The sequence below is a fragment of the Folsomia candida genome, unplaced genomic scaffold (assembly GCF_002217175.1).
Source record: "Folsomia candida strain VU population unplaced genomic scaffold, ASM221717v1 Fcan01_Sc007, whole genome shotgun sequence".
NCBI lineage: Eukaryota > Metazoa > Arthropoda > Collembola > Entomobryomorpha > Isotomidae > Folsomia > Folsomia candida.
The window spans coordinates 1,008,896-1,021,295 of NW_019091199.1; the positions used below are offsets into that span (position 1 = coordinate 1,008,896).

Here is a 12,400-nt window from a genome sequence, read left to right on the forward strand (position 1 = left end):
TTAACCAAGCTTAAAACTCGTATCTCGACAATGCCTTAGATTAGTTCGAAGATGGGTATACTCGGTCAGTAGTGGTTGACCGGTAAGGGACATTTAAGTGGTAGGGATAAATGGTGCCAAATTTTAATGAGAGACATTTATAGGAATTTGGTTCAACAGAGTGGCCCACATTGTTTCTTGAAATTAATCTAACTGAAATTTTTCATGATGGATAAATGTGACCGTTTGAACATATTTAAGGTGGTGACAACTTGTGCTGCCGAGAAAACTGAAGATACACAGTCGGCGTCGTTGCATTTTGCATTACAATTTGATAATAGGCGTTGGGTCATCGAACAAAAATTTAGAATAGGATTCTGACCCTGACTCGGGCTAAATGAAGTCTGCACTGTAGGTTTTTATTGTGTCCACGACCTCATGCACGTATGAGAATGTACAATATGTATATGAACAGACGGGAAAGAATTCAAGCCATCATCCTTTTTATCTAAAGTGAATACACACTCTATTTCTGCTGATGTATGAAGGCTGAGAAAGAGCTAAAAATATCAGGAACTAGTAAAAAAAAATGTGGGGAGAAGTTGCCAAAAATTTGGCCATCACATATGTATTTAAATCACGAAACCAACTTGCTTCGGCTTGGGTTGGACAACCATGTTTCATTATTTTATGCATTATAATTATCACGGTTGAACTGGTGATTCTCTTTTGCACAAGTTATATGCAGGATGCAGTAGATAGTTAATGCCACCAATGTAGTAGATATATTAAAATTTTAGAAGCTAATGGGAAAAATCACAGAAATTAGACATGCCATGTATTATTTAAAGTTCTTGACTTCTTCACCACTAAAATACATTTGTGGTGGTATTAGGTATTAACCATAGACATGCACAATAACAATACACCAACATGAAAGATCAAGGGTTTGAAGATTTATTTTATGGTTCCGTGATATACGACATATGCCAAATGTCTATCATGTGTGAGCATATTTTTGCAGATTGCACAATTGTTATGTCTATGCCAATCTATACATAAGTAGTTATGCAATAAATACCTATTTGATGTCCATTAGTTGGTCAATGTTTATTATGTTCTGTTCTAAGAATAGCGATGATATGGATGTGTCAGAGGAAAAGTCCATAAATGTAGAATTATTACGTTTATAGATACACAATTATTTTGAGCGCAAACAAAACAATAAATTTTAGTAATTTCTATTCTACTAAATAAATACATAATACATGTATTTACAACCTATATATATGTATTAAAAGATGTTCGGTTTTTGAGTACATGAGTGTTGTGTTATATATTTCATGAATATCTTTATTTCAGTCTTTCCCTATTCATTGTTGTAGGTATTTAAAACTCGTTGAACTCAGAAATATTAATTCATTCAAATAATGCATCAAATTCATGGTTGAAAAATAATTAACTGTAATTGAGACATTAAGAATGAAGCATAAAATTGTAAATAGATCCCTTCACTTCCTCCAGTTATTATCAATCCGGTGTAGCGCGTCACTCTGGAAGTTCCAGCTTGTAAAACTTTATAGAAACATGGAAATAAAAATAATCTCGTGAAATACGAACGTACTAATTAGTTCTGATCACTCCAAGATGATAGTACTGCACTACTGGCAGAACCACTTACAACTTGGTCGTTCCAGGACCTATAATTTTCTTCATGTGTAAATAGTAAAGTTAATTTGAGCCACAAGAGTCAATTACGTAACCTAACTGCAGGAAGGAATAAACTTACTCGGATAACTGTTTGTAATAATTTTCATTTGAGCGAATTTTTTTCTCCAACTCGGTTAAATCCATTAGCGCATCTTCCTCTGATAATTTCCCACCCAACGACTTTGGTAAAATATCAGGGTTAATGAATTTGTGCAGAGATACCATATTGGTTGAGTGGAAATGCAGCTAAAAATTCAAATCCGATCTGCTTATCCAAACTTAAAAAACAATCAAAAATGTATTTACACTTAGAAAATGTTACCCTATTCTGAATCTTGTGCGGAAGAAGTTTCAGCAGTGATTTGGCCACAACGCTGAATAAGTACATTTCGTTGATTATATGCTGACCCTTCAGTCTCACTGGGCATGCACTCTATTGAGAAATTACAAGTTCAAATAAATTAGATAACTACTACTACTAGAGAGACTAAATAAAATTTGAATAATTCTGATTTATCTGTTTATATGCAAATGAATATCTCACATGGAATATGCTGACAAGTTTGTGCATTTGAGAGGGTGTGGCTATTTTAGCGTGTTTCAAACCGTATCCAGATAAGTCTAGAATTAAAACGATGCCCAGTCGCTCCACGTCCTCAATATTCATAAGCTCATCTATGTAGAGTGAAATCTCTCCTATTAAATCATCTGCAGGACAAGTCTTGGGGTCCCAATGTTCTGAATACGCAAAAGAATTCAAGACCAAAAAGTGAGACATTTTGATGACGATTATATATTTAAAACATGCATCTTACTGGTGTACCCGATGATTACAAGACGGCCTTGATCGTCTTTGTTCTTTAAAATTTTGGCAATATTTTTATGTCTGAGGGATTTTGAAGGTTGGAGTGGTTTAAAGATTTCTGGGAATTTATCTCTTCGAACTTTTATATAATTTTTAAGCTAAAAAATTTGTTTGGCGTGAGTCAACTCGTATGGATATCATATACAAATTATCAAATATCAAAGATATATAGATTGTACCGTCGCGAAAGCTTCTTTCGCTCGAAATTTTCGTCCACGCACAAAGTGTAGAAGAAAACGATCATTGAGAAAAGGTCCAAAATCAGCCAAGTCTTGCTCGTCTGATTCTAAATGGATTTTTTAGTAGGTTATATCACGGTTTTCTTAGTATTCATTCTGCTAGAGTACCTTTAATTAAAAGCTTCAGCTCTTTCAGACAAAGGGTTTCACGGCTCGTATGGTCTTCATGTTGCGACGTTGATGAGGTTGGAATCGATCGCCTTCTGTTTCCTCCAGATTTTTTTGATTTGCTCATTTTCAAACTCGCTGAAAATTTCTTGAAATCGGATTTAAATCAATTTAATTGATTTAAAATTGGCTCGGAGAGAGCTTAATGAACAATGAGTTTGATTCGTGGTTGATTAAAAAATCCGTATACCTACACCTGGACAAAGCTCAACAACTGACTGAATGGGTGAGATTGTTAAATCCTCTTGCAGATTATGAATATGAATATTCTGGTTCCTCAAACAAATGTAAACAGATAATCCGTCGTTTTATGAGCAACATTATCATTAGTTTTGTGCGATATTGCTTGGCATGGGAAATTGTATAATGCTTCAACAATTATCATATAATGGTGCATCTAATTTCTACTGCATGTAATCCATTGTCTGATTGGGTGGGCAAAAAATCTTCAAAACAGTTGGTAATTACAAGTTATCTTAAATTCAGTATTACTGATAAATTATGATTACTGGAAATGCACAAACAGCAAAGAAAGAGAAATTTGTATCGACAATCATCAAGCAATGGCAAAATTTATTAAACTGATCCAGAATCTGTATCAGTCTTAAAGTAAGGAAAAACATCGTCTAAAAAATGTTAAGGCGTTAAACCATCAGCACCAAAATTTGCACCCAACATAATTTCATGGCAAGGTTCAGTTAATTTCCCGGCCAGAGAGATGCCGTTGCACCATCCACTTCAGGAGCAAGTTGGTTATCCGGTCGAATAGCATGGTTGCCTCCACCTTCATAAGTCGTACGAATAAATAAATATATACGATTGAATGACTGCTTTTATAATATTTGTAAATATGTCGCATTGTTTCACACCAATAGTTGCATTGCATTCGAGGCATTTTGATTCTACCATCGCTCCGCCACAATCTCCAATTATGTAGTAGTGACCGTTTTTGCACTTGAACCATGTCCGCGTGCTCCTTCACCCTTCTCCTCGAAAGAACGAAGAATTTGCTGTATTTCCATTTGGGAAATTCCCAAACCTGTTTTCAAAGTATCTTCCAATTGCTGCAAAAATAATTTAAACAGCAGCAATCAGTGCGATGATTTTATTGGGATTTTTAGTAGAAAATGAATTTTTCAGCACTTACGCTTAGCAAATTATGCAGTTCCTGTTTCCTCATCCCAGTGTATGGTTTCGGCTCATTTACAATTTTAAGTATTCGACCATAAATGGAAGTCGCCTGAGAATGTCCATCCGTAAAACGAGGATTAGATCGTCTGAGGTACACTTGATTTATGTCGAACAATCGTAAAAGTTCAAGAGAAATATCTCTAATTTCAAGTTTGCCCAATGGTAGCTGTCTGTTTTGTATATTCGTAAACAGTTGTCGATATCTTCTATGAAGATCGCCAAGTAGCTCTGGCTTGAACCCGTCTTCTTGTCGACCTTTCATTAGGACATCAATTGCACCTTCTGCGCAAGTAACCAAAAACTTGATGGATTCAAGTTCCTGTTCGTTAACCTTGAGAAATGTTAATAATATTAATAATTAATAAAATTAATTTAATTTAATTATTAAATAATCCAAAGTGCATACAAAGCAATTGATAAAATGCAAACCTTTTTGGGTATCAAACGTTCTGCATTACTTCCTTTGTTAACTGTAACCGGAACAATGTCGACAACTTTATTCAGTAGAAACTGATGAAAAGTTTGAAAATTTCGGCTCCATCTTTGCCTATCGTGCCAACGTAGCTTTTGAATTACTTCATTCTGAACAGCCTTAACATTTTCTAGGTTTCCAAACATTTTCTTCTTTACGACAACAACATCTTCTAACCGTTTCCGTATGGCATTATTAAACCGCCGACAATATCGGATGAGCGTTCTACATCTAGGACATTCTTTCATCCCAATTTCACTAGCGTCCAAATTCATATGGTACTCAAGTCCTTCTGCCTCAATAGAATGCTTGCAGTCAGGCAAGAAAATAAACCTACAATAAATAAACTATGCATGTAAGCCATACACGCATATTTATTTTAACCAATTAATCCATCTGTCATGTGATACCTGGCATCTGCATCTTCCTCATTGCCAAGAAGGATGAACTCAGCTAAATGTTCTCTGTCGCAAATACGACAATGTGGGGGGCATGGCTCGCCACAATAGCCAATACATGTATGTCCACAAGGCAAAGGCCGAGTGCATGGCTCATTACAAGGATCTCTATCACATTGTTCTCGACAAAGTTTCGTACAAGTCTTGTGCATGCACCTCCAGGGGCATCGCTCCTTCAAATTTACCAAGAACATAATTATGATTTATCGATATTACAAAAATGGTAAATGTCAGAAAACTTCATACACTGCAATCCAGACAGGGCGTGCCACATTTTTCTCCGCATTCCGAGTGCTCACACTTCATGTGACATTTTTTATTACATGGTGGGCAGGATTTTGAGCAAGGAAAATCACAGCTATTGAACAAATCCATGAATAACGAATTTATTCAATTATGTATATTAATTTGCAATGTTGAGCATAAAAATTCTTACACGTCGCCACAGACAAGTGTACGGCCACATTTCTCTTGACATTTATTGTGTAGACGACCTTGCCAACAACTAGAGCATGTTCCCTTACACGTATGACCACATCCACCTTCAGCAACAGAGAATACTTCATTGCACGGATTTGTGCACAAGGCCGAAATCTCAATTGGGTCAGCTGCAAACGAGTATTTATGTATTACAAATGAAATACTTGATAATGGTAAGTGCTGCATATCTAGTCATACCAGTTTGACGAACGTTACAAGGAACTGGAAAATGGTGACCGCAGAGAGAACGGTTGAATGGAGCAACAAGTTCGACACAAAGATCTTGAGATGGTCTGATATGACACTGAATTGAAATCGTGTGTCCACATTCATTTCTTTTCTTAACAATTGTCTAATAGCAAATGATAGGTATTTAGCAAGTTCAAAGATATGAAAGATTAAAATATAATACCAGTCATGCATATAAATTTCGTACCTGGCAAGGTCCACATGGTTGAAAACACAAGTTTTGACACCTATGTCGGCAATTCAAAATTCTTTCACAAGGTTCCAAACACTCGTTTTGGGTGAAGTCAATGTGACACGGTAAATCCTTAATGTGACCGCAATCCAATTTTCTCGATACGATATTCAAACAAGGGGGACACGGAGTATTACATTTATGTTTTGCAGCACACGTGTGACCTAAATGAAATTTCAGTCGACAATGTAATATAACATCGTATCTAGCTTAAATATGAAACATTAAAAAACCTCGTTAACTATAAGGAAATGTACCTTCAGAACATTTTTTGCTACAATCTTTTCTACACAGGTAATTTAGGTGCTGAGGATCTTCTGTGAGGTGACAGTACTTAGTACAAGCATGTCCACAAGACAAACGGATAGAACACTGATTCTTGCAAAGTACTGGTTTTGATTGTTCGCCACAACGTACCTCCATCTGTAAAGGTTGTACATATTACGTGTATAGATATATGTACGTACATACGCAATGATACAGTAACAATTTCATATTTGACATTAATTATTTAGAATTAATCAGAATCATACCACATGTCCACAATCTGTTAGCGTCTTGTTCACAAGGCTCATACATTTGATCACATCCGGAGAAAATCTACACTCTGCATTCTGTTTGTGTCCACAGGGAAGCTCCTTTTCAATAATAATTTTGCATGTCACAGAATTTATATCGACATGACATTCCAATTCTCGTTCGTGACTACACATCAAGATTCTTCTCATTTTTATTTTACACGTATATTCTGCAGGGTCGAGATGACAAACCAATTCGGTTTCATGACCGCATGGCAGCTTCTTGTTCATAAATATTTTGCATAAATGCTCCGCCGGATTTTGGTAGCATGCCATATCAACTTCATGGCCACATTGCGGAAGAGATTTTTTGATAATTACTGGACATGGAGGACATTTTCGAAAACAAGGGAATTGGCAAGGATGGTCATTGATGCAGGACTTCAAGCAAGGTTCTCGACAGTCGTATTTCTCGTGTTCACGGTCTTTGATATGACACACTTTGATGCATCTGTGAGAACACTCTAGCAGTGCGTCACATACCAATCGACACCCGCCTTCGGGTGCGTTAGATTGAAAATCATTTCCGGATTCAACTTTGGTCTTTGTAGCATGAACTTGACACTCTAACGTAAGAAAAGACCCTATTTCGTTTCGAGCTTCCAACTTTTCCTGAATTTGGGACCAAATTTTACTTTTTGATGACAGCAAGCCCATGTTGCCTATAATGTAGAGTCCATGCCTGCAAATAAACAATAATCTTATAATCTTAATCTCCACAAAACTTATTACCCTTTCTACTAAATATATATATTATGGAATATTGCAATTTACCTGGCTCTAGAAACTGCTACACAGACCCTATTTTCTATGTTCAGGAATCCTATTTTGCTTTCAACGTTACTTCGAACAAGTGAAAGTAAGATAATATCGTTTTCTTCGCCTTGAAAATTGTCAACACAAGTCACCCGAATGCCGTGACAATTGGGTATCTCCGAGATATGTTTCTTTATCAGAAACATTTGCCCAAGGTATGTTGTTAACACAGTAATTTTATCCGGTCCATATCCCTGAAGAATCAAATATCGGCAAAATGCAGACAGAAATTTGGCTTCGAAATTGTTACATTTGCTTAAAGAATCCTTTTCCTATGAAAATATATAGAAACTTTATAATCCATTGAAAATAAATTTGATGATATAAATATATGCGCTGGATATAAACATTACAAATTTTTCCAGTTCCGTGTGTGAAATGAAAAACAAATTCTTAGTAACTCCGATCACTGATGGGTATTTATAAACATTGGGATAGTTTTGAAGCTCTTTGTAGATTGTGTCAACCACCAGGTTAGCAATTTCTGGTCTCATTCGGTGTTGAACCTATTGTATGAAATTAATTGCATTAAGTATAATAATTGTAACGTTCATAACAATCATAACAAATAAGTACTAATTAATATTATTATATAAATTTTTACTTTCAGTTGGTAGCAATTTAAGTTATTTTTTATCATTCTCTCGAAGAGAGATATATTCAAATTAAACTTGATTGCCAGTTCGTAAACGGTTGGATTGGGCCTCAGTTGCCGGTGATCGCCTAAAGCACAAAATAAAATTAGGAAGACATAGCTTTCAAAGTTTAAATAGTAACGCACGTACCAATCAAAATTAAGTGCTCACAATGGCGAGTAATACATGTCACAATGTGCGCTTCCAAAACCTCTGCAGCTTCCTCCACGATTACTTTGTGATAAATAAAAATAAAGAAAATTTTATAACAAGTACATAAGTTTATAAATGTACTTCTTACAACGCTAATTGAGAACCAACTGACTGAAGTATGTACAATTGATAAAACTGAGATGAGTTATTACCAACTTTAGATCGCGTCAATCGTAAGAGTTCGTTATACTTTGCGGCGCCAGTAGTTGTCATCCCACAAACTTTAGAATTCTGCAAAATGACTGCGTCCACAAGTCTTTGGCTTTCTCGCAAGTTCTGTTGGTTCCTAACCAATTCCTTCCCTGCTTCCGCTGCTTGTTCGGCAGAGATAACACGAGAACGATCAACAATTGACAAATAAAGGGCCCATCGTTCGCTTCGTGTAATTCGTTGCAAAATTGTTTCACTTATTCTGCAAGCTTTAATTTCTGCTATCAGATCAGTGACATCCGGCAGCTCAATCCGACCACTTGTATAGTAGAAGAAGATACGATCCAAAAAATTGCGTTTGTTTTGGAAAATTCTCAATTCGTTTTCATATTTACTTATGGATTGCTCCCGATTCGGATTTTTCCTATCTTCACGTAGTTTTGTGATCTCAATGTGCAAATGTTTTATGCTCTTGTCCAAAGAATAGAGAGAAAGATTATCCACATAACTGAGAAACTTTCCAGACACAGTTTGCTTTTTGGTGTCCACCTCGGCAAAAATGTCGTCTACAAGACGCTCTGCTAGCAACTCATTTACATCATAGTCCTCATCATATTCGTCCGAATCTTCTGCCTCATTGTTATTTCCGTTGGGGTTGATGCCCATATTTGAAGCAGATGCTGGCTGGTTATTGCGTCCAATCACTTTTCTAATCTTTCCTCTTGGAACTTCCCCAATTTCAAAGTATCTTCGGATATAATCTTCTTCGTCAAAATTCTGGGATTTAAAATTTTCGTCAGCTAAACCAAACCAGCTCGGGGTTTTGAAACATTTCCACATTGCTGTGGAAAATTCGATGGACAACTGATTCCAGGCAGAGAGATGCTCAAAATCAACAATGCCTATACATATAAATATATGTTAATAAGCCATACATTTTACAACTATAAGGTTAGGGAAAAATTTGACGTTTGCATGTGTATGTATGCATACCTTGAAGATCTCGAAGAGATGATATTGCATCCATGATAGTAGAACGTCGGAAACGACATTCATCAATTCTAGAAACTATTTCACCTCTGTTTGGCCAAAAACCTTTTGGCATCATGTGACGCTTTCTTCTTCCGACACTTGCAAGGGTATAGTCGTTCAGCCTTTCGGACTGGCATCGCCCTCCAACGCGTACAATAGGTGCTTCCCCTCCAATCGTTTTCTCATAGATGTCCATAATCCCTTCGAGAAACTGATCCAGAGCATGATTTGTATAGCACACCACAAGAATTGGACCGTTAAAGTTCAAATTTGTCAATAATGTTTCTGCTATCTTCAAACCTGAACCCATATGAATGCAAATGTAAATATGTATATAGGCACTTAAGGACAAATACTTTCGACATAAAATTACCTAGGAATGTTTTTCCTGTTCCCGGAGGGCCTTGAATAATTGCAAACTGTTTAGTAATCGCAGCTTGGAATGCGATAAACTGATTGGGATCTAATCCCAATTCTTCAGAAGAAGGCCACTTGTCCTCTAGCAAAGGTGAGAAATATTTTTCTTCTCCATTTTGTAGTTGTAATTTCATAAAGTCAGTGGCATTTTCCAGATATGTAGGAGGAGAAACATCCGACGAAGCTTCGACTATAAACTTGTACATAGGAAATTGCTCTAATTCCAGTTCCTTCAAAGTTTGTAAAGAATGTCTGCAATAAATCAGGATTAGAACAAAATATTATTTTATACATATATTACATTATTTGTAACGGACTTACCTGTAAGCTTCAAAGTACACTTCGCATTCCACCATCAGATACTCATCATCCCGATCCCACATGGGGCCATCTCCCTCCCAAACAACACTTAATATACCTTTCTTTAATTCTTCTATATTACGACTTGCAACGCTAGCAAAATATGCGCTTTTAAATAGGTCTGCTGTAAAAACAAGTAGAGATCCAGGAAGAAACCTTTTGGATTTTTCCCAACGAATTTTCTTGTAACTCTCTTCCAGAAGTTGAATTTTATAAATTGTCATATCCCGAATCAATTCTACACTGACGATTTGCACATCGTTGTAAATGCGAATGGTCCCAAGAGGTATTTTCTTTTTCTTGCTCATATACTCTGACCTGACAAAATATCACGTATGTAAGTCGGTCTGTGTGCAAATTAAATTACAAGTAATAATTAATAAAATCAGTGGCTACCTGTATTTCATAAAATCTTGTACTCCTTGTTTCAAAGGTCGAACAAAGTCTTCCCTTAGTAATCGGAATTGTACATCCAAGTAGTGGTGCGCATCCTGATAAGCACCAGTTATTTTATTTGGTCGAAGAAACACTTGCTCCTTTGACATCAATTCAGTGACTGTTGGAATAATTGACAACTCTTTAAAATCTTCTGGTGCCTCCATACTATGCAGTTCGTTTACTTCGTCATCTGTAAATTCTTGTCTCCTTCTTAAATATAATTTATTTGCTTTGATTTCTTGTGCCTTCAACTTCTCCACAAGCTGCTCCTTTTCTTTATTAAGGCGTTCAAAATTTTCTTTTAATGTGGAAAATACTGGATCACTTGACCTTAACGTAGCAGCTCCAAAAGCAGTCAAAACAATGGATTGGAGAAAGTCAATAGAAATTTCTGGCATTTTCTTTAGCATGAACTCGCAATATGCGAAAACATTTTGTAGAAATGTTTCCAGCGACTTGTCGATTTCTGTGAAACCACTGCGAAGTAAAACATTACCACATTATAAGCATATATATTATGTATTACGCAACATTTTATAAAATTGTATGAGTGATATACCTATCGGAATTACCAACCCTAGCATGATTTCGTTGTGTCGAAGCCATTGGCGCCATTGAACATTGATCCTGTATGTATCTTCGAAAATTTTCGCACGTCGTTGGAACACAGATATCCACCTGCTGATTTGGCAATGACGTTTCTCCAATAACTTTCTTTGTTAGAATTTGCATTACTAAGTGTAAATAATTCCTTGGGTTTGTCGGTTTGACATCGTCTGATTTTAAAAACTCTTCCCAGTGTTTGCTGTCTTTTGCAATCGAGAGAATGACTTCGTCAGAGGTTAATTCTAAGAAACCGTGTAGCCTTTTGAATCCAAATACGGGTCCTCTCCTAAGAATGTTTATGTAGGAAAATATATAATGTCTCCGTTATATATAATCACCGCTTATTTTATTACAAACCTTTCAAAATGGTTGTGATTTTCATTTCTTTCACGATGAGCCGGCTGGCCCTCTTCCACTGTACCAGTATTATGGTTATCAGTTTGATTCCGATAATGGTTTGTACCAAGACCACCATTCCCCCTGGTTCCTCCTCCCCTTCTTTGAGCATTTTCTGGATGATTGTTTTGAAAACCTCCGCTACTCCTACCCGCACCTCTTCCTCGTCCTCGTTGGTGGCCGCGACCTCGTCCCCCATCCCCCCCACGGGGCCCTCGGACATCACTCATACCTTTTCACCTTTGTTGGAGATTGTGGCCCTATTGATTAGAGTCATGTATTAAGTGAAACAACTCCAGGCACAATTGGAAATATCGAATAGAAAGATCCACTATTTGCTATTTTGTATTGTGATATGCAAATCTTCAAACCAAATCCAACCAACTGCAAAACTATAATAATATTTAATATGCATTTATGTATATGTACTAGTAAGTGAAATGAATGAAATTTGAGCCCATTGTTATCAGCAAAAACACTCGAGTGATAATAACAATAGACAGGTTGAGCAAGAGTACAAGATTGTAAAAAAATGATTGTAGCTAGAATCACAATCACAATCTATGATTGTATGTTCTTGAGGTTGAGCAAGAATATTTTATGGGAGGATTGTAATTCTCATTAATTTCCGGCGGCAGATTTAAAATTCCTGCAAGTTGGGTATATGAGTACAATACAATGCTGCCTGGAGACGGAGATTTGTAATCCTGAGTTTG

At 36.4% G+C, this 12,400-nt stretch overlaps 2 protein-coding genes across 7 annotated transcripts; both read right to left on the reverse strand.

Annotated features, from left to right (window-relative positions):
* Positions 1 to 1,074: 1,074 nt before the first annotated feature.
* Positions 1,075 to 3,197, reverse strand: LOC110851599 (alpha-tocopherol transfer protein). 6 transcript variants are annotated; one of them, XR_002548068.2, is made up of 8 exons: positions 2,902 to 3,196; positions 2,734 to 2,840; positions 2,505 to 2,652; positions 2,234 to 2,427; positions 2,012 to 2,122; positions 1,769 to 1,935; positions 1,604 to 1,689; positions 1,075 to 1,532 (listed from the first exon to the last, which is right to left on the reverse strand). XR_002548068.2 is itself a non-coding variant. In XM_035854025.1 (8 exons), the coding sequence occupies exons 1-8, from the start codon at positions 3,026 to 3,028 to the stop codon at positions 1,528 to 1,530; spliced, it is 900 nt and encodes a 299-aa protein (XP_035709918.1). In that variant the 5' UTR covers positions 3,029 to 3,197; the 3' UTR covers positions 1,075 to 1,527. The 6 variants fall into 6 exon arrangements, 5 of the variants coding, with proteins under 5 accessions (XP_035709918.1, XP_035709917.1, XP_021955144.1 ...); XM_035854025.1 differs by having other exon boundaries at positions 1,075 to 1,554; positions 1,661 to 1,679; positions 2,902 to 3,197; XM_035854024.1 differs by having other exon boundaries at positions 1,604 to 1,679; positions 2,902 to 3,197.
* A 304-nt stretch (positions 3,198 to 3,501) lies between these two features.
* LOC110852759 (NFX1-type zinc finger-containing protein 1) lies at positions 3,502 to 12,386 on the reverse strand. Its single transcript, XM_035854018.1, has 22 exons — positions 11,646 to 12,386; positions 11,242 to 11,574; positions 10,641 to 11,159; positions 10,206 to 10,562; positions 9,841 to 10,136; positions 9,429 to 9,767; positions 8,438 to 9,337; positions 8,223 to 8,306; positions 8,042 to 8,160; positions 7,791 to 7,943; positions 7,396 to 7,709; positions 6,577 to 7,303; positions 6,301 to 6,466; positions 5,999 to 6,207; positions 5,761 to 5,914; positions 5,519 to 5,690; positions 5,329 to 5,440; positions 5,035 to 5,255; positions 4,582 to 4,957; positions 4,109 to 4,483; positions 3,831 to 4,025; positions 3,502 to 3,745 (listed from the first exon to the last, which is right to left on the reverse strand). The coding sequence occupies exons 1-21, from the start codon at positions 11,912 to 11,914 to the stop codon at positions 3,891 to 3,893; spliced, it is 6,330 nt and encodes a 2,109-aa protein (XP_035709911.1). The 5' UTR covers positions 11,915 to 12,386; the 3' UTR covers positions 3,502 to 3,745; positions 3,831 to 3,890.
* Between the last annotated feature and the right edge of the window lie 14 nt (positions 12,387 to 12,400).